Source organism: Stegostoma tigrinum, chromosome 18, assembly GCF_030684315.1.
Source record: "Stegostoma tigrinum isolate sSteTig4 chromosome 18, sSteTig4.hap1, whole genome shotgun sequence".
Classification (NCBI taxonomy): domain Eukaryota; kingdom Metazoa; phylum Chordata; class Chondrichthyes; order Orectolobiformes; family Stegostomatidae; genus Stegostoma; species Stegostoma tigrinum.
In genome coordinates this window covers 40,808,800-40,830,302 of record NC_081371.1, presented here as the reverse complement: position 1 = coordinate 40,830,302, position 21,503 = coordinate 40,808,800, and the positions used below count along the sequence as shown (strand labels likewise).

The 21,503-nt window shown below is 39.5% G+C and overlaps 1 protein-coding gene across 3 annotated transcripts in view; it reads left to right on the top strand.

Moving 5' to 3' along the window:
* The window catches only part of LOC125460951 (uncharacterized), a 109,910-nt gene that overhangs the window by 6,456 nt on the left and 81,951 nt on the right, over positions 1–21,503 (top strand). For 2 of the 3 annotated variants that reach the window (XM_048549191.2, XM_048549190.2), the window contains exons 2-10: positions 2,014–2,189; positions 2,752–2,921; positions 9,687–9,797; positions 10,638–10,803; positions 11,659–11,765; positions 12,340–12,467; positions 12,551–12,632; positions 12,738–12,827; positions 14,955–15,081. In XM_048549191.2, coding sequence (XP_048405148.1) covers positions 2,060–2,189; positions 2,752–2,921; positions 9,687–9,797; positions 10,638–10,803; positions 11,659–11,765; positions 12,340–12,467; positions 12,551–12,632; positions 12,738–12,827; positions 14,955–15,081 — 1,111 coding nt within the window. In that variant the 5' untranslated portion in view covers positions 2,014–2,059. The remainder of the gene's footprint in view (positions 1–2,013; positions 2,190–2,751; positions 2,922–9,686; positions 9,798–10,637; positions 10,804–11,658; positions 11,766–12,339; positions 12,468–12,550; positions 12,633–12,737; positions 12,828–14,954; positions 15,082–21,503) is intronic. The other variant, XM_048549192.2, reaches the window with a different exon arrangement.

Genomic DNA, 21,503 nt, shown 5'->3' with positions numbered 1-21,503 from the left:
CGCTGTGTCATTGGAATACCAGAGCTGTGTGTGCACCATCCACGAGATGCAGTCTAGCATCTTGCCAAGACTTTTTCTACAAAAGCTCCCAACTCATGATCTGTACTGACTAGAAGAACAGTGCAGTCAGCACACTTGATTTTGATTTGATTTGATTTAATTTATAGAGTTATAGAGTCATACAGCGTGGAAACCGACTGTTTGTTCCAAACAATCCATACCAAACATAATCCCAAACTAAACTACTTCCATCTGCGTGGTCCTGGCCCATATCCCTCCATACCTTTCCTATTCATGTACTTATCCAAATGCCTTTTAAAAGTTGTAATTGTACCCATATCCACAACTTCCTCAGGAAGCTTATTCCACATGCCATTTTAATTCCTCTGTATTAAAAATTTGCCCCATGTCTTTTTTTAAAAACTCTCTTTTCTCACCTTAAAAATGTGCTCCCTAGTCTTGCAATCTCCAACTCTAGGAAAAGACAACTACCATTAACTCTGTCTATACCTCTCATTATTTTATAAATTTATGTCCGGTCACCTTTCAACTTCCTACACTCCAGTGAAAAATGTCCCAGCCTATTCAACCTTCCTATATAACTCAAACTTCCATATCCAGCAACATCCTGGTGTATCTCTTCTGTACCCTCTCCAGTTTGATAATATTCTTCCTATAACTGGGCAACCAGAACAGGACACAGTATTCCAGAAGAGGCCTCACCAATGACCTCTACAGCCTCAACATGACTTCCCAACTCCTATACTCAAAGGACTGAGCAATGAAGGCAAGCATGCCCAGTGCCTTTCTAACCATCCTGTGATTTGAACTTCAAAGAATAATGTACCTGCACTCTTGGTTCCCTCTGTTCTACTACAGTACCATTAATTGTATAAGCCCTACCACCCAACACTCTGCATTTATCCAGGTTGAACTCCATCTACCATTTTTCAGCCTATTGACCCATTTGATCAAGATCCCTTTGTAATCTTAGAAATCTTCTTCACTGTCTACTATGACATCAATTTCGGTGTTGTTCACAAACTTGGTAATCAAGCCTCCTATATTCTCATTCCAAATTATTTATATAAATGACAAACAAAAGAGGACACAGAGCTGATCCGTGGAATACCGCTGGTGACAGGCCTCCAGTCCAAAAAGCAATCCTCCATCATTATTCTCTGTTTCCTGCAGTTAAGCCACTTATGTATCCAATTGGCAAGCTTCACCCTGAATCCCATGTGACCTAACTGGATGTAAGTTTGCTCGCTGAGCTGGAAGGTTCGTTTTCAGACGTTCACCGGAGGCTCACTGATGATGTTACCTAGAATGGTGACGAAACGTCTGAAAACGAACCTTCCAGCTCAGCGAGCAAACTTACATCCAGAACCTCAACCTTAGCTACAAATCTTCTCAAAACTCGCTAGTGACCTAACTTTACTAATTAGTCTACCATGTGGAACCTTGTCAAAAGCTTTACTAAAATCCAAATAAACAACTTCAACTGCTATGCCGTCATCAGTCTTTTTGGTACCTCCTCAAAAAACTCAGTCAAGTTTGTAAGACACAATTTTCCTCGCACAAAACCATATTGATTATCCCTAATCAATTTGTGCCTCTTTAAACGTCCATAAATTCTATCTTTTATAATCACCTTCAACCATGTACCACAACTGAAGTCAAATTCACAGATCTATAGTTCCCCGGTTTCGCCTCATAACCTTTCTTAGACGAAGGTAGTCACCCTCCAGTCATCTGGCACCTCATCTGTAATTATAGTAAAAGATCACCAAATTTAAAAAAGAGCTGACCAGTCTGTTACCATCTTAACTGCCATGTACACTTACAACGAAGTGTTAGTGTCAGTGAAAATATCTAGTAACATAGCTGCAGGCAATTGATTAGGCTATTTGTCCACATTGTCCAAGAAGAAAAGTTTTGCTATAGAGACTGAAAGTGAGAAGTAGGATGGTTATTGCTGAACATTTCATTTAATTGCTTTTTTATTTGCAGATATCGAAGGAATTTCCAACTAATGATTTGGAAAATATATAATTAAATGTCTCAACAGTCAAAAATAGCATGTTACACAGCCTGGGCAAATATGCGATGTTCATCACTTGATCGACCACTCAATAATGTATTTACAGATCTATTCGCAGGCACTCATTTGAAATCCTTGTTAGAAGGTAAGTTCAAATAAATCAATGTTTTAGAAATATCTCTGCAGCATTTGACAATAGGAAGTTATTTGCTTTGGCATAGATGTACTAGGTTTATGCCACTTCAAATACTTCTATGAAAAGCATCTTTTCTGGAAAAACTGTTGCGTAAATATTATTTAAACAGCATTTAGTCTGCTGAGTGACTATTATAATGTCTAATCTATAGGCCACACCTTCATATAAACTTGTATGAAAATTAAATGGGATAGGCAGATTCAGAAACAAGCGAAGAGGTTTGCTGTTAATTCCTATATTTATTAAAAGTAATTGTTGCAACTTCTGTACAGAAGATTTTAGGGGATAATATTAGGACAATTATTCCTGAATTGAAAATTTAATGCTTGCGTGATATAGTTATTGTAAACATTGATTTGACCACATAAGTGAGGAACTTGACAGGATCTATGCAATTATTTTTATTCAATAAAGACAGATTTCTGAACCCTGATTTTCCAAAATATTTGTTTTTTTTCTGCCATTTGTTGATTGAGAGTTATTGAAAAAGACATTATTAACTTTTTATTAGGTTTCATTGGAAAGTCATCGAAGAATATGCGCAGCATGACTTGCTGCCACTCAAGCCGGCAAGTTGCAGCACAGTTTGAGTTGCTACTGGTTGAACTGCGGGCAGCTGGCATTTTACCAGAGAATAGCGAAATTGATTGTGGCACGATTGCCAAGAAAAACACGAAACGTGTACGTAACAGGGTCTCTTTCAATTTTAATTCTCCTGTGTGGGTGACACTACATTAAATAACATTAATACCTTAAGAATTGATATTTTGATAATTATAATAAATATGTAATAATTCCTTTCAATGCCATTGGGTGGATTGAAATCATGTTCAATAGACAATATATTGCTGAGAGTGATAATTGTGCTTCCTATGCTTCAGGTTGAGAACTGAGCTCACAGGTATGGTGGATCAGGGAATCAGCTCTACTCACTGAGTGCAGGCTCCCTTCTTGGAGGTTTATCAGTCAGGTGTTCAAATAAATTTGTGAAATCAGATTTGGAATCTGTTACATAACTACAGTGATCCCTTAGATTTGGTTTCAAAAAAATGTGCCAACACCTTAAAGCAATCATGTATCATTATGTTGGCTTTACACCTCTTGTGGTATGATTGCAACTCATGCAGTTTTAAAATTAATTTAGTTTAAAAGTTTAAAAGGTAATTGACTTTCATATTTAATGCCTCAAGGGTTCTCTTTGAACAGTAAGAATTTTGCTGACATGCAGATTGTATTAGTTGGACACTGCATATAAAATGATTTCAGACAGCACTCTTTTCCTGGCTGGAAACTGAACAAATTCAGCTCAAACAGCTTTAGTGAGAAGCTGTTTTGAGTATTTATTAAATGGAAAGTCATAGAAATTAGATTCTTGGAGGGATTGGTGTTAGGAGTTGTGTGGTTCCTTCAGGAAACCTTCCAGCATTCACTTTAAGATTCTAAGTTTCGCGTTTATGTTTTCAACTCGTTCCACGATTTCACCTCACACAATTATTATAACCATTATAACACTGTTCATTCTGTCCATGAATTCACCATATTATGACACTGCATGTGTTGTTATTATGGTGATGTTCTTGAAGTGGTGAATTTTTGTTAATAAGTCAAATGGAATTTTTTTCCACTACTGTTACCTTGAGTTATTGATGCGACAAATCCACTGCTAATCACCATGTTATGTTTTGCATTACTGCCACCTGCAGTAGTAGAGGGCTGCCACCAGTCCTTCTTTCTACTCTCATTAACATCAAATTAAATGGTTAAACAGCCCCTGATAGGGCATTGAAACAAAAGCAGCAGCCAGTCTTTCTTTCTGTATTTTATTCTCTACACTTACCACTACTCCATCTACCCCCAAGTCACTGACTTCAAAGGTTCAGGCTGCTGCAGGCTTTTCAAATTTTCCCAGAACATGTTCCCTTTGGACTTTTTAGATTTTTTTAGGCCTTTGGCCTGAGGATTGTTGACCTCGATTTTGAACTTTGTAAATTATTTCTCCCCTACAGAATCATTTAATCCTTGGATGTCCTTTTTGGAGAGTGTTGTTCCTGCTAATTCTGATAGTGGCATCATTACCTTATATGCAGAGCATTCAAGCTGAATTACCTTCAAAAGGAACTCCTCCCTGACAGCTCATGTAGTTGTTCCTAATATTATTGCGAGGATTTTTAATCTCACAAATATTTCATAGAAGACAGCTGCACCGTTAAAGCTAGTACTTTCTTCCCTACAGTATCTTAGATTTTCAGACTTAATAATATTCTGAATTATCACACAAGGAATTGTCTTTTAAGTAAAATCTGAATCTGTAGACTTAAGTCTTGGTTTCATGGACTTGCAAGCAGCTCATCTCCATTTCGGTCAAGCAAACCATTACACCCAATCTAACAATATGTTTGTGGTGAAGTTTAAAAGCACACTACTTCAAGTTGTTGACTAAGCTGGATGTTTTCCTTTACTCTGTGGATGTGATCCTGGTGACCAAGATTTTTTCAGTCCTGGTACTAGAGGATTGTTGCCCATATGGCATTACCTTTGTCATGAGAGAAGAAATTCCTCATCAGCTGTCTTAAACAGGCACCTTCCTCTCAGGTTATGACCCCTGGTTCTCGACTCTCCAATTGAGCTCCAGCTGAACTAGAATGCTAACATTTTGTAAATCATTCACTGGATGCCCAAATTCCCCTGTACCACAGATTCCCGTGGTCTTTCTCCATTTCAATAATCTTCAGAATTTCTGTTCTTCCCTCCAAAATGCATAGCCTCGCATTTCCCAATACTACATTCCATTTGCTAAGTTTGTGCCCATGCGATCAATATTTGTATACCTATCATTTGTATCATTTTTAAAACTTTGCTATTTCTGTGCCATCTGCAAACTTGGCAATAGTATGTTCACTTCCATCAGCCAAGTCATAAATGTATATTGTAATCAATTTTGGCCACAGCATTGATCCCTGTCATGCTCCCTAGGGTACAGGTCACCATCCTGAAAATGCCCCTTTCATCCCAACTCTGTTTTCTATTGGTTAGCCAATCTTCCATTATGAAAAAATGACCCCAATGTCATGGCCTCATCTTATTAAGTAGCATCTGAAGTACCTTACAATTGCCTTTTGGAAATTCAAGTATGTTACATCTGTTGATTCTCTTTTGTTTGACCTGCTTGTTAACTCTTTATAGAATATGATTTCTCATTCATAAAGCCGTCAAGACTCCATGTGGTTATTATATTTCTGAATTCTCTACTATCATATCCTTTACAAATGCAGTGTATCTCTGATATGCCAACTCTGCATCACACACTGCAATTATCCATCTGAGATTGACAATGATGGTATACCTGGATAGAATAGAGATCAAATTCTGATCAAACAATGATTCTATCCTGCCTTTTTATTTCGGTACTTTTCACTTGTTGGTACTGTGCATTTAGAACAATGCTCCAAAATTACAAATGTTTATCAAATGTTCTCCTGAAAAGTTCTGATACATTAAATTCAAATTGTCACTCTTTTGTTTCAGGCTAAATGGCTCTGGTTCCATGCTCCAGTTAATTCTTTATATTTTTAGAGAAAATAATTTTAAGAACAGTTGTAACCAGTGGAGGAGTAGAAGAGAGATAGTAGAGGAGAGATGAACCAACAGTAGAGGAGAGACCTAGATTAGTTTCCTGGAGCCAAACATCTTCAGCTGCTTCATCAATGGCCTTCTGTCCACCATAGAAAAATTCCAAATCAGGATGGTGTATAACCCAGATAGTTGCAACTCCAATAATGCTGAAGAAGCTTGACACCATCCAGGACAAAGCAGTCCACTTGATGGCACCCAGCCACAAACGTTCACCATGGACACTTGTTAGATGCACTGCAAAAATTCACCAAGGTTCCTCAGGCAGTTCCTTCCAAATGCATAAAGACTACCATCTTGAAGGACAAAAGCAACATGGCAACCCAACCACTTGCACTGTCCACCCCCCCCCCCCCCACGTCCCCTAAGCTTCACACCATCTTCATGCTGAATCTTTTTCTATTCATCCATGGTATATGAGTGTCATTGACTGGGCCCAGCATTTATTGCCCGTGGTTGCCCTCGGGAAAGTGGTAGTCATCTGCCTTCTTCAACCACTGCAGTCCACCTGTCATGAGTTGACCCACAATGCCAATAGGCAGAGGATTCTTGACTAATGCACCACTGTTTCATCAGTGTTGCTGGATAAAAGTCCTGGCTACACTATCCAGGATAAGATACCCTTTTGACTGTCACCCCATCCATTACCTTCAACATTCACTCCCCTCAATACTGGCAAATGTCTGAGTTCTAGGTTACATTTTAATCTCAAATCCCAATATTAATGTATTCATTTGTGACTTTAACCAAAAAAAAGGAAACATCATGCTGCAGTACTTCAGACAATTTTGTTTAAGCTATACTTAATAAAACAGATCAGTAACTTTATATACCATGATAATATGCTATGGGTGTATTACAGCTCTTGTTTTCTTACTTGTCATGGAGTGCAAGTCAACATTTCATCTCTGATCTCTCGCTCTAATATATTGAGAATCAACTGATTTCACTTGGGCAGCAGAATAACCTCATTTTCAAACTTAATGTACCCTTTGATCACTGAAAGTAGCTGCTTCTTAACTTTTTCCAAGCCAGGGTGATTGATTACATAATTATATTCTAATTGACCTAGGTTAGGTGAGACAGCTACTTGGTTCAAACGATGCATGATCAACTTCTAATTTTTTTTATGGGTGATGGACCTTGACTGGATCCATTTAACTATTTATGAATGAATAAATTGGCCTATGGCCCACCCTCTTCATTTAGTTTTATTATTGTCATTGTATGACTTTTTACTAAGTGGATAGGTTGGAATGTTCTTTACTCCTTTTATTGAGAAAAGGGAGGCATATTCAGTTCGGACCCAGTGACTGATATTTTTGAGCTCATGTCTAAGTTCTTCCTTATTATTGAACTTCCCATTAAATCAGACACTTACTTATAAATGAACATTTGTTCTTCTTAGATCCATTTGTTAAATCATGTATGTTTAAATGCCTAGATTTTTAATTGCCCTTTTATTTGAAAGACAAAGGGCATTGGGTAAAAAAGACTACTTAAAACCTCAAGACTATATAAAACTAAAACAGATCACAAAGTACTAATCTCAACCAAGTTAATCAAAAAAGAGTGAAGCAGTGACATGTGCTTCAATACATAGTTTTGAGTGATGCAAGTCTAATCTTTTCAAAGTTAATTCTATACAAATTTACTTCCAATCAATTGATTTACTTCTAAACCATGACGTGGCAGGGTGGCTCAGTGGTTAGCACTGCTGCCTCACCGCGCTAGGAACCAGGGTTCAATTCCACCTTTGGGTAACTGTCTGTGTGGAGTTTGCACATTCTCCCTGTGTTTGCGTGGGTTTTCTCTGGGTGCTCTGGTTTCCTCCCACAGTCCAAAGATGTGCAGCCTAGATGGATTAGCTGTGCTGAATTGCCCATAGTGTTCAGGGATGTGTCGGTTGGGGAGATGGGTCCGGGTGGGATGTTCTGAGGGTCAGCGTGGATTTGTTGGGCCAAAGAGCCTGTTGTCACACTCTAGGAATTCTAAACCAAATTAAAATAACACCAGTACAGAGGCACAACTCTGGTTATGATATCTTGATAAAGGGTAAAGACCTGGGAGGATACAACCTCTGTCTTATTCTGATGTTGCCACAAACATGAAATAGAAGCCAAATAAATGGGGCACCTTGGTTTTGTACCTGTACGTCTAAAATATTAATGTATTGTTTTCACCTGGTTCACAATCTCATGGTGCATTTCTTTGTCAAATTAAGCTAAGCAGAGTCACATGATATTAAAGTACTAAAATCTACATTGCTTACAGTTAATTAGAACAATGTAACAGACGAACCAATTGATGTTGAGTGCTTATAACAAAACCAATCAGGATTTGCTAACATCCCCATTAATCCTACATATGGCAGCAGTGTATTCCACCTACAAGACCTGCTGCAGCAAAACACCTACCAAAACAAGCACCTCTATCACCTTGACTTGGAATTATATTGCCATTCTTCCTCTGTGTCAAAGTCCTGGACCTTGCTTCTTAACAGTACTGTGGTTGTCTGTACATCCTAAGGCCTGGAAGTTTTTAACAAAATCTCTCATAACAACTTCTCAAGAGCAATGAAGGATGAAAAATAAATGCTGGGTTCGTCAGTGCTGCCCAAATCCTATGAATGATCAATAAAGAATTTTGAATCTAATGTTATAAATATGAGAAAAAGTTAGGAGCAATTTTGACTTCGGCAAAAGTGATCAAGAAATTAATAACTCATGGAAATGAGAATAAGACTGCAAACTAGGAAGAATCATAAGGTGGAATGTAAAACTTCTTTAGGTATACAATAGCAAAAAATTAGAAAGGTAAAATGTGTGACTGCTACAGATGGAGGGAGGACAATTTATAGTGGCATGCAGAAATGGTGGAGAAGCTAAACAAATAATTTTTGTCTGACTTTACGGAGGAAAATACAAAAAATGTCCCAGAAACACCAGGGAACCAAGCAAATTGTGAAAATGATGTCCTGAAAGAAATTAATATTAATAAACAGCTACAGCGTGAAAAATTAACTGGGTTGAAGGCTGATAAACCCCCAAATCAATAAGCAATATCCCAGTGTTTGTAGGAGATGGCTAAAGAGAAAATGAATGCATTGATGCTTACATTTCAAAACTCTAAGTTCTGGGAAGTTTCCTGTAGACTGGAAAATAGAAAATGTAATCCTAAAAGTATATGTGTTCCCTAAGAAGGGAGGAACAGATGAAATGGAGAACTACAGTCCTTTTAATTTGATGTTGAGCAGAAGGAAAAATATTAGAATGCTTTAAAGGTGGTGATAGTTGGGAACCTGGAAAATAATTATATGATTGAGCAGAATCAATATTGATTTATGAAAGGGAAATCATGTTTTGAAAACCTGTTTTAGCTTTTTGAGGATGTTACTTGTAGCATAGATGAAGGAAAACTAGTGCATTTGGATTTTCAGAAAACCTTCAGAAGATCCTATGGGAGTTTTTGCGATAGGGGTAGTATACTAGTATGGATTAATATTGTACTTTAAAGTGTGGTTATTCATCAGCTCAGCCAATTACATAAGTCAAACAGAATGCCACATGAACAATCGCTTTGGATTTAAGTGTTTAACTGCATATGCGCTGGTAGTAGACATTGTCAATTTTGCAGGATAATGATCTGAATGCTAATGGTTTCACCATGATTACAACTGCAAAGATCAGGCCAATGTACAATTATTTTTCTTAAGCATATCAGTTGATGATACTGTTATTTAGAAATTCATAACAATGAATATTTGGATTTCATGATGGCTTAAGTTGTGAGGAATGCATTTGATTTGTACTTTAGATAATGGAACTGCTGTGGAGGTTAATAGTGCATGATATCCAGTTCACCTGGGAACGATCCAGCCAACTGCTGCTTGACAATGACAAACTGGTCTGCTCTGTTTGTTTCAAGGTACAAGGATTTCTATTTATGTTCTTCATGTTTTCACAGCATGCAACATATTGTTATAATGGAAAAGGAACATAATTTGTTTGCTTCTGGAATGCTTATTCTATTCATTTTTATTGGATCTTTTAAGTTGGGATAATGTAGTTTGTGTTTTGTAACTGACAAAATCCTTTTATGACTGCTTTTCAATGTAGCACTGCAATATTATTCTTAATTTTACTTGGTGTAAATGTTGTTATAATTCTTCGGAAAGTTTTCTTTTAAATAAAATTTAGTTTTGTTATTAAGGTATTACTGCTAACAGCCCTCACATTTAAGTCAAATCATGTTGTCATCTTAAGAAATACTTTGTTTTCCTTTATTTATTCATAGGAGGGAGGAAAAGGCTAGCATCTATTGTCCAACCCTCATTGCCTGTGATCAGAATGGTTTTCTAAGCCACTCAAAGAGCTGTTAAGAGTTGGCCATATTGCTGTGAGCATAAGGTCAGACCAGGGAAGGATGGCAGATGTTCTCCCCAAAAGTGATAATCATTCTCATAACTAAGAGTAGTTTTATATTCCAGGTTTATCAATTGTATTTGAAAGATACTTGCTTCCATGTTTGAACTTCAGTCCCCATTATGTTAGCATGGCCCTCTAGATTACTGGTCCAATGACATTATCAATACAGCTACCATCTTCCAGATACAAGATAACATGGATAAATAACATCAAACTGATTTTGAAACAATGTAGTTAAGGGCAAAGTGGTATACATTGCTTGTAATTATGCCACTAATGTATGTCGTAATTGTGGACGAGGGATTCATGTTATGGAAATTGTTTTATGTTTTGAATTCAGTGGACCCCAAAGGTTCAATCACTAGACCAGGAGAAGTCTATTCAAGAAACAAAAACACCTCTGTCATTTTTTGATGAACTTGAGATCTCAACAGATTCTACAGAAAAATCTTCTATTTCTTCTGTGATTAAATCATTACAATCGCAGGATTTTGAGCCTTTTCCAGGTAATTGTTACATTATTAGATTTAAGTACTCACATTTATATAAGTATTAACACAGTAAAGCATCTTGAGGTACTGCACAGTAAGTTTATATAACCAAATTTGATAAAATATGTCTTAAATGGCAGACAATATCTTACTCTGAACTGTACCCTCCTGTTTTTGATTCACCAGTAAAGATAACAATCTCTTATTGTGTCTAATAAATGCAAAATACTGTGGACGCAGAAAATCTGAAATGAAAACAGAATGTGCTGGAGAAACTCAGCAGCATCTGTGAAGAGAGATATAGAATCTTATAGTAAAAAGATATAAATAGATTGAAACTGAGGAAAGAATTATTTGTGCAGTAAAGTTGTAATCATGTTCTTTTTGAAAGCATTTATAATAAAGCATGCTAATTAAAATGATTTTTCCCCCGTTTCTTAGCCTAAAAGTTAGAAATTCCGGTTTATGAAATGTCAATATGTTTTCATATTGCTGTAGTTAACTTACAAAACATGAACAATTGAAATAAGTTATTTGCTGTATAAAAAAAATTAGTCTTTAGACTAGTCTTGGGACCTTATTACAACATCTTTCTTGGAAATATCCATTACTATTATTTCAAATTCATGGAGAGGATAAACTGCATGCAGAATTACTTCAATTTATTTTTGCTAACTATGTTTAATGAGGTAAAGCACTGTGGCTGTGGAGTCCCTCTTGAAAAGAGCATGGAATATTTGACAAGCAACTTTACCCATTGAGTTTTCAGGCAGTAATCAAAAGTTATCATGCTGTTTCTTTAGAAAAAATGCTAGTTGTCCAAGAATGAGAAAAGTGGAATATTAATTTTGCCTGTATTCTGTCTCTAAGGTCGTGAGGTAGCTAAAATATTTAACAAGAAGATTCCTAAAGAAGGCTGGGATTACTACCCTTCCGGTGTTGAATGCATCCTGGATCTCGTTAATGCCCATTTACAGGTGGTTTTATTCAACACAGAGGCACTTATTTTTCAAATTGTCACAAAGCAGTGTCAATGCCATCATTGAAGTGATACAAAATATTACTCCTGTTGCAATATGAATAAAACTCAATCGATGGACAGTTTATGAAAACAAAAGTTGATCAGAAGTAAATTTTAAACTGTTATAAAAATTCATTTTGACTATTCATGATTTTACCATCTTTTTAGCTGATGCAAATCAAAGTGCTTTTCATGAAAAAATAAACAGTTTTGAACAGTTTAAGCTGACTCAAAGAAAACACCTGAAGGTATCTTCAACTTTGATCTTTGTGTGGCCAAGTAGTTGAAGGAGGCCAAAACAAAATGTACTACCTGATGTGAATCTTTGCTCTTGTTCAGTGCTGCAAAACTGGCATCCTCCCCAAAGTTCCAAGACGTTGCTCCCCCTCAATTCTCTTAGACACTATTCCCATTCAGTGTCGCTAGGTTTTGACCCAAAGTGTTTACCAGTTCCTTCTTGGTAATATAATGTGTAGCAAATTAATTTCAACCTGTTGAAACTCACTCCCCTTTTTTTTTCATTTACACAGATTGCATCTGAAGGCCACAAACTCCTTATAAAAGATTTAAGTGACTTGGTCGACAGTCATGTCTGGTGCTATCTGGTAAATTCCTTCATGCCTGGCACATTCATTGTGGAAATGCTGCCATGTGACAGGTGACTATTCATTATAATCTGTAGCATGACTTATTGATTCTCGCTGCTCTTGTTTCATATTTTGAATGTGGTTAATTTTATAGATGGATAACAAATCTTGCTTTAAAAACAATGGAAGAATTTATTTGTACATCAACCTCGTTTACATCACAAGATCTGCTTGAGGTAACAAGATGAAAATTGTAAGGGAAAAGACAAGCAGAAAAAAAAAGTTACATTTCCTTTTAAGGTCATTTAATATTTCTAAATTAACTTTTTTTTAAAATAAAGGTGGATTCTAAGGCTCTCTGCACCTATATGTGTTTTATTTTTATGAGTGGCTACAAATTCAAGCAATCCAGAGCAGTCACAAACTGCATTGTGAGTACAATCATAGGAATTATGCTTGTAGGAAATTATTTGCCTCACATGGATTTAGTTGAAATGCTATGTTCCTTTTGCCATTTTTCTTGTCGTTTCATTGAACAGATTTTATCTTGCCTTTTCAAACTCATTACCAATTTTTAAAAAATATCTGTTCTCTCCATCTATGTCCACTCGTTGTAATGACCTTGTGAGAGCAAGCCATACTAATTTTTCTCAATTTGACGATGATGAAACTGTGGGTGCAGCTCCCCATTTTTTGATTGTCCAGAAGTGGGAGAGATTGGTGGAGAGAATCCCATTCCCTATAAGGATAGAAAGCCTATTCCACATTCAGGCATCTAATGGGTGGCCAGTGTAATTTCTATTAGACCTTCAGGACCCCAAGTGAGGGAATCACCCCAACCAAAATCTTTCAACCAATTAGAGCCCAGCAGCTCCAGCACATAGCAGCACCATAGCAGCTTCCGGTAAAACATCTACCTGGCCCCCTGGGATTAAGGACTGACCATTTACTGGCGAGTGGTGTTACGTTGGAGTCTCTCGGGCAAAGGGAGGACCATGGGGTTGGAAACAAGTGCAGGGGAATGGCTATCAGCAGTCAACCCTACCCCCTTCAACCCCACCTATTTTGGTAGGTAGAAATAATCCCCTAAGTGCTCATTAATTGACCACTTATGAACCTCAGTTGGTGACAGTGCAGGAACATTAAGCAGAGAGCTTCCTACCAAAATTTAGTTCAGGTGGAGGTGTGAGGCAACAAGGTTCAGATCCACCACCATCCCAACCATTTAAGTTGATTTCTCACCACCTTTAGGATTGGAAGATTCCACTCTGGGTTTCTTGTAACCAGCAGAAATGATCTTTAGCAACATGTCCTGACAAAATCTTTCATAATTTTGAAAGTCTTTGTTAGATCACCCAATTAACTGTCTCTGCCCAAATGAAAAAAACAGTAATATTTCAAGCTCTTCATTTCAACTGTAAACTCTTATCCCTCAACGTTCAAATGAATTTTCGTTAAAACCTCTTTATGGTTCTGGTACTTACTTTTCATAAACTGTCCAGAGCTACAAACCATACTTGATCAGTACCGTAATGTAAAGTTGTACAAATTCAGCATTTTTCTTGTTCTTAAGATCATTTTCTGCATATATTAAAATCTCATTAGCAGATCCCATGATCTGTTCAGCCTACACTCCAGTTTTTAAGGATTTAATGTGTCTCCAACCGTTTGTCTGTCTCTAAATTTATTTTTGATGCAACATTTTACATCAGTGTCATTCAGTTGAAGGGAAACAATGCATTACATTCTTTATGCAGCTCACCAGGAGCGACGTAATAAAATTTCAGCTCCTCTCTCACCAAGCAGGCCTATTTAAAGCCCACAGGAAACAGATAGAGGGAAGGTAGGAATTCCAAGGATGCTTCACCCAGGCTAGCATTGGCACACTTTACATTTGTGGATCCAGCAGAAGTACCACTCTTCATTGTGGATTCACAAAAATATACCTTTGAAAGCAACTGTGCAGCCATTCTTTTGAACATCTCCTACGTTGCCCTTTGGGATTACTGGTTAGGTCACTAAAGAGCTGTTAAAAGAACTTTATATGTCGTAGCATCCTACAACCACTGCAGGACATCAAATGGAAAACGGCTTTAGCCCTTCCTTCGGCAAACCAGCTGCTCTTCCATTTGCAAACTCCACTCTTCAAATCATTGAATAAACCTTAGATTTTGCCTCCTGACTACTTGTTCCTCAGGCACAAAACAGATTGCAGTGAATTTTTCCTTCAATGCATCTTATTTCCTTTAGGGTTCTGCAGCAACCTTGGAAAAAATCCAGACAGACACATAAATGTTTCAATAATCAACTAGGATAATCTTCCCCTTCCTTCATCCTTTGGCTTTTGTGGTGGGAATGAGAACAATAGAAGTTGGAAAACTTCAACAAATCAGACAATATCTGTGGATTACAGCAGAGTTAATATTGAAGGTGGATGGCCATTTATCAAACCTCAATATGGAATCCTTAGATGGGAACAGTTGATATAGCTGACTTGGTATGATGGGTTTGTTCAGCTGCTTTTTTTAAATAAATGATTGTTTGTTTCTTTGGCCCAGAGAGAGCTACATCTTTTAACGAATAAGTTACAGTCACAATTGAAAACCTTCACTGCCAAAGGCCTGGAGTCAGTTCAATCTACTCAAAAAAGCGAGTTACAGGAAAAGCTGGAGAAAATCAAAAATGGTGGGTGGACCACATTACAAAAGCACAACTGCATACTGTATATCTTATGTTTGTCATTTAGTGTAAAGTATTTCCTATTGTGGACATTTATTTTAAGTTCTCAATACTACAAAACAGGTAAAATTAATTTTGGCCTTGGGCACCCGCATGGGCCCCAGCTATGCCTGCCTCTTTGTAGGTTACGTGGAACAGTCCCTCTTCCGCACCTACACAGGCCCCAAACCCCACCTCTTCCTCCATTACATTGATGACTGTGTCTGCGCTGCCTCTTGCTCCCCAGAGGAGCTGGAACAGTTCATCCACTTCACACACACCTTCCACCCCAACCTTCAGTTCACCTGGGCCATCTCCAGCACATCCCTCACCTTCTTGGGCCTCTCAGTCTGCATCTCAGGCAACCAGCTTGTAACTGATGTCCATTTCAAGCCCACCGACTCCCACAGCTACCTAGAATACACCTCCTCCCACCCACCCTCCTGCAAAAATTCCATCCCCTATTCCCAATTCCTCCGCCTCTGCCGCATCTGTTCCCATGATGAAGCATTCCACTCCCGCAATTCCCAGATGTCCAAGTTCTTCAAGAACCGCAACTTTACCCCCACAGTGGTCGAGAATGCCCTTGACCACGTCTCCCGCATTTCCCGCAACACATCCCTCACACCCCACCCCCACCACAACCGCCCTAAGAGGATCCCCCTCGTTCTCACACACCACCCCACCAACCTCCGGATACAACGCATCATCCTCCGACACTTCCGCCATCTACAATCCGACCCCACCACTCAAGACACTTTTCCATCCCCACCCTTGTCTCCTTTCCGGAGAGACCACTCTCTCCGTGACTCCCTTGTTCGCTCCACACTGCCCTCCAACCCCACCACACCCGGCACCTTCCCCTGCAACCGCAGGAAATGCTACACTTGCCCCCACACCTCCTCCGTCACCCCTATCCCAGGCCCCAAGATGACTTTCCATATTAAGCAGAGGTTCACCTGCACATCTGCCAATGTGGTATACTGCATCCATTGTACCCGGTGTGGCTTCCTCTACGTTGGGGAAACCAAGCGGAGGCTTGGGGACCGCTTTGCAGAACACCTCCGCTCGGTTCTCAATAAACAACTGTACCTCCCAGTCGCAAACCATTTCCACTCCCCCTCCCATTCTTTAGATGACATGTCCATCATGGGCCTCCTGCAGTGCCACAATGATGCCACCCGAAGGTTGCAGGAACAGCAACTCATATTCCGCTTGGGAACCCTGCAGCCCAATGGTATCAATGTGGACTTCAACAGCTTCAAAATCTCCCCTTCCCCCACCGCATCCCAAAACCAGCCCAGTTCGTCCCCTCTCTCCACTGCACCACACAACCAGCCCAGCTCTTCCCCTCCACCCACTGCATCCCAAAACCAGTCCAGCTTGTCTCTGCCTCCCTAACCGGTTCTTCCTCTCACCCATCCCTTCCTCCCACCCGAAGCCGCACCTCCAACTCCTACCTACTAACCTCATCCCACCTCCTTGACCTGTCCGTCTTCCCTGGACTGACCTATCCCCTCCCCACCTCCCCACCTATAATCTCCTCTCCACCTATCTTCTTTTCTCTCCATCTTCGGTCCGCCTCCCCCTCTCTCCCTATTTATTCCAGAACCCTCACCCCATCCCCCTCTCTGATGAAGGGTCTTGGCCCGAAACGTCAGCTTTTGTGCTCCTGAGATGCTGCTTGGCCTGCTGTGTTCATCCAGCTTCACACTTTATTATCTATGAAAGAATTTGTAATTGTCAAAATAGAAAAAATAAGGATCTGTATTTAGAGAATGTATCTTCCTTATTCAAAAAGGGAGGCGGAGAGAAAGCAGGAAACTATAGGCCAGTTAGCTTAATGTCTGTCATTGAGAAGGTGTCAGAAGCAGAGTACTTACGGAGAATTTCAGGGTAGCCAGCAGAGCCAACATACTTCTGTGAAAGGAAACTCATCTATAAACAACTCTTTGGAGTGCTTTGAAGAAATAATGTGATGTGCATAGAGGGGACCAGTTGATGTATTGTATTTAGATTTCTAGAAGACTTTTTGTTAAAGTGCTGCATTAACAGCTATTGTGGAAAATAAGACCCCATGGCGTAGTGTTAACATAACACATAGGCAGAAGATTTGCTAGCTAGCAGGAAACAGAGAGTAGTTGTAAATGGGACATTCTTTTTTGGCAACATGTGACAAGCAGTGTATCCTAAGGATCAGTGCCTTGGCCTCAAATTTTTTATAATTTATGTAAATGACTCGAGTGAAGGCACCAAAGGTATGGTTACTACTTTTGCTGTTGACACAAAGGTAGACAGGAAAGTAAGTTTTTAAAAAGGACATTCGAAGGTAAATAAGTAGGTGGTAAATGGGGGAAGAAAAATGTCTAACAAAAGGAGTATCATGTGAAATTGTCTATTTTGGGATTTTGATCAGATGTGCCAATGGACCAACGAGTGGCAAATGAAGTTTAAGTTAAATAAATGTGATGTGCTGCATTTTGGAAAAGCAAATCAGGGCAGAACTTATACACTTAATGGTAAGGTCCTGGGGAGTGTTGCTAAAGATCGAAACCTTGGAGTGCTGGTTCATAGTTCCTTGAAAATGGAGTCGCAGGTAGATAGGATAGTGAAGAAGCCGTCTGGTATGCTTGCCTTTATTGGACATTGCATTGAGAAAAGGAGTTGGGAGGTCATGTTACGGTTGTACAGGACATTGGTTAGGCCACTATTGGAGTACTGCATTCAATTTTTGTCTCCCTGCTATCAGAAGAATGTTGTGGAACTTAAAGGGTTCAGAAAGGATTTACAAGAATGTTGCCAGGATTGGATGGTTTGATTTAAGGGAGAGCCTGGAGCTATTTTCCCTGGACCTTCGGAGGCCGAGGGGTGACCTTATTGGGGTTTATAAATCACGCGGGTCTTGGATAAGATAAATAGACAAGGTCTTTTCTGTGGGGTGGGGGGATTCCAAAACTAGAGGGCACAGATTTAAGGTGAGAGGGGAAAGCTTTAAAAGGGACCTAAGTGATAACGTTTTCATGCAGCAGGTGGTGTGTGTATGGAATGTGTTGCCAGAGGAAGTGGTGGAAGCCAGTACAATTACGACACTTAAAAGGCATCTGGATGGGTATATGAATAGGAAGAGTTTATAGGGATATGAGCCAAATGCTAGCAAATGGGACTAGATTTAGTTAGGATGTCTGGTCAGTATGGATGAGTTGGACTGAAGGGTCTGTTACCATGCTATATACCTCTATGAGTCTATGGCAGGATGAATAAAAAGGAGCAAATTATCTAAATATTCAGAGATTGCGGTTATGAGATTTAGCAGCATATGGGTGTCCAAGTGTATGAATTACATGAGGTTACATGCAGATTCAATAAGTAATTAGTAAAGCTACTGGAATAATATCATTCAGTAAAAGAGGGACTGAATACAAAAGTAGAAAGGTCATGCTTCAGCTACGCAGGACATTGATAAGAGCACATTTAGAGTGCTGTGTACTGTATTGTCTTCTTACTTGAGGATGGATCAAAATGTGTTTGAAGCAGTTGGGGAAAGGTTTACTAGATTAATACCTGAAATGAGCAGGTTGTCTTAGGAGAAGAGTTGAACAGGTTCAGCTTGCAGGTGCTGGAGTTTAGAAGAGTATGTGTGACTTGATTGAAACGTGTAAAATCCTGAGGGGTCTTGATTGAGTGGATGAATAAAAGATGTTTCTTCTTGTGGAAATTCTAGAACAATGGGTCACTGTTTTAAAGTAAGTGTCCACCCACTTAAGACAGAGACGAGGAGAATTTTTTGTAATCGCAGTCACAAGCCGTAAGTCTTTAGAACTGTCTTTCTCAAAACATGTTAGAAGCCATGGGTGGAATCTTATAGTGGCCAGAGCAATATGGAATATCGAAAGGGAAGTGATGGCCTACTGGTATCATTGCTGGACTGTTAATCCAGAGGCCAGAAATGTTCTGGGGGCCCAGGCTCAGATCCTGCCATGGCAAATGGTGGAATTTGAATTCAGTGAAATGTCTAGAATTAAGAATCTAATGGTAACCATGAATCCATTGTCAATTGTCAGTAAAACCCTTCTCATTCACTAATGTTCTTGAGGGAAGGAAATTGCCATCCTTACTGGGTCTGGCCTACATGTGACTCCAGATCAATAGCAATGTGGTTGACTCTAAACTGCCCACTGGGTAATTAGGGATGGGCAATAAATGCTTCCTAGCTAGCAATGCCCTCATCCCATTAATGAATAAAGGCAAAAAAAGGTCTGGTGGAATTGTACAAGACATCCAGGGAGACCTTTCTCAACACTGGAAGCAACTCATTAATTTTTTTAACTAAGTTCCGGACACCCAGGAGAAATTCCTGCTAAACAGTGGTAAATTATCTAGTAAGGGGGACAATTACTTATGAACAACTTTACTAACTGCAAGTTTTGTGGCTTTCCTTCCTACCATCCACTGTGAGCAAACTAGATATGAGCAATTCTAAACATGGATGTCAAAGTAGGTATTCAGCTATTCCAGTTGCGCCAAAGACGGGAGAAACCAATAGTTCAGGGAATACTAAATGGGAACTGGCTACATGCACCCCATCATCATGTCAATGACATCCAATGTGTTCCATCCTCTGAGCATATAACAGTATATTTTTGCACTTCAATGTTGTACCTGTGATCACTACAGAAACTATCATTGTAATTCCTCAGCAAGGACTCTTGCCTGTTGCAACATGCCCCTGGCACATGAAGGACCAAATTACACCACTGGACTGTTTTCTTGCTCTCTTTGGGCTCACCTACTTTGAGCCTATTTGGATGCTCGCACCATCCCTGACTTGTCTCGATTTACCTTGCCTCTCAGTCAGAAATACCAGCCCAGCTCATCCCTGCCTCCCTAACCTGTTCTTCCTCTCACCTATCCCCTCCTCCCACCTCAAGCCACATCTCCATTTCCCACCGACCAACCTCATCCCGCCTCCTTGACCTGTCCGTCCTCCTCGGACTGACCTATCCCCTCCCCACCTATACTCTCCTCTCCACCTATCTTCTCCTCTATCCATCTTCTGTCCACCTCCCCCTCTCTCCCTTTTTATTCCAGAACACTCTCCCCATCCCCCTCTCTGATGAAGGGTCTGGGCCTGAAACGTCAGTTTTTGTGCTCCTGAGATGCTGCTTGACCTGCTATGTTCATCCAGCTTCACACTTTGTTATCACAGTACCTCTGTATGCTTTGCTATTTAGCACAGACACAAAGGCGAGAACTTTGTCATGGTTATTAGCAGTCCTTAATCAAGTCAAGAGAGATAGCCTTTGATCACAAGGTTCTGGTGAAGGAAGCGAAGGCCAGCCTTTGATACCAGTCTATGAGCTTGGACTAATCAGTCAGCCACTCTGGATGGCCAGAGCCAGGATAGTCTCCACATAATAGGTTAGGAGCTGAATGTCAGAAAGCATGCCATGTGTTTTGACTCTTTATTGGGGGGTTACTTTCCTCCTGGAATTAGTGAGAGGCAGGTATAATGGGAGATGAAAGTGGGTGGCACAGCTGTTACTAATGGTGCAGGTAGAGAGGTGTCCCCAGAGGGTGAGTAAGCAGTGTAGCAGGCATACACAGTTTGTGGTGTTGGAGGATGCAACAGGTGAGAGCAAGTGGGGGAAGATGTTGATAGTGATTGAGTAGACGATGAGCCTTGATAAGAAGTGGAGACAGCTGCAAAGATAAAGTGAGTGTGTGGTATCAGAGAGAAGGTTATGCTGGAGGAGTGTTTTACGAGATGAGCCTTTCAGATGGAATTGTTCTGTCTTGTTTCATTTGAAAGCAAGTTTTGTAAACTTGGAGTTGAGCTGTCTGCTCTCAGCCCAGCAATGTAGCTGGCTTTGTTATTTTAAAGAAGAAAAAGCAAGAGTGGATGGAGTCAAGATCACACAGACAACAAACAGGTTTCGCTTTTCAGTTGGACCGGGATTTTGGGGAAGGCCCGCTCTTTGCTACTGCAAAAGCGCGAGCTCTCTCTTTTCTGCTTTTGAGGTTTTCCTTTCTCCTCATCTGGACAACAAATACAGGAGATCTATTTTGCTAAATTTGCTTTTGCCAAGGGTATTTACAGAATGCTGCTGTATTGGAACGATTGAACAGTAGCAGTTAACAAACATATTACTTTTTTGAGCATTTTGATAGAATTAGTTAATCCAATTCTTTTATTTTATTTTTTATCTATATTTTAACTGAAGTGGGCAAATAAAAATAAAAGAATTAAGCTGATTAGTTTGACCAATCAGATTGCATCTGGAATTCAATGCCTTACATTTGCTGTTAAAAGAAGAAAAAGTTAGGGTGCAGGCTATTTCCTTGATTTATTATGAGGGGTTTGGGCTGGTCCATAACAAGTGGAACAGAGC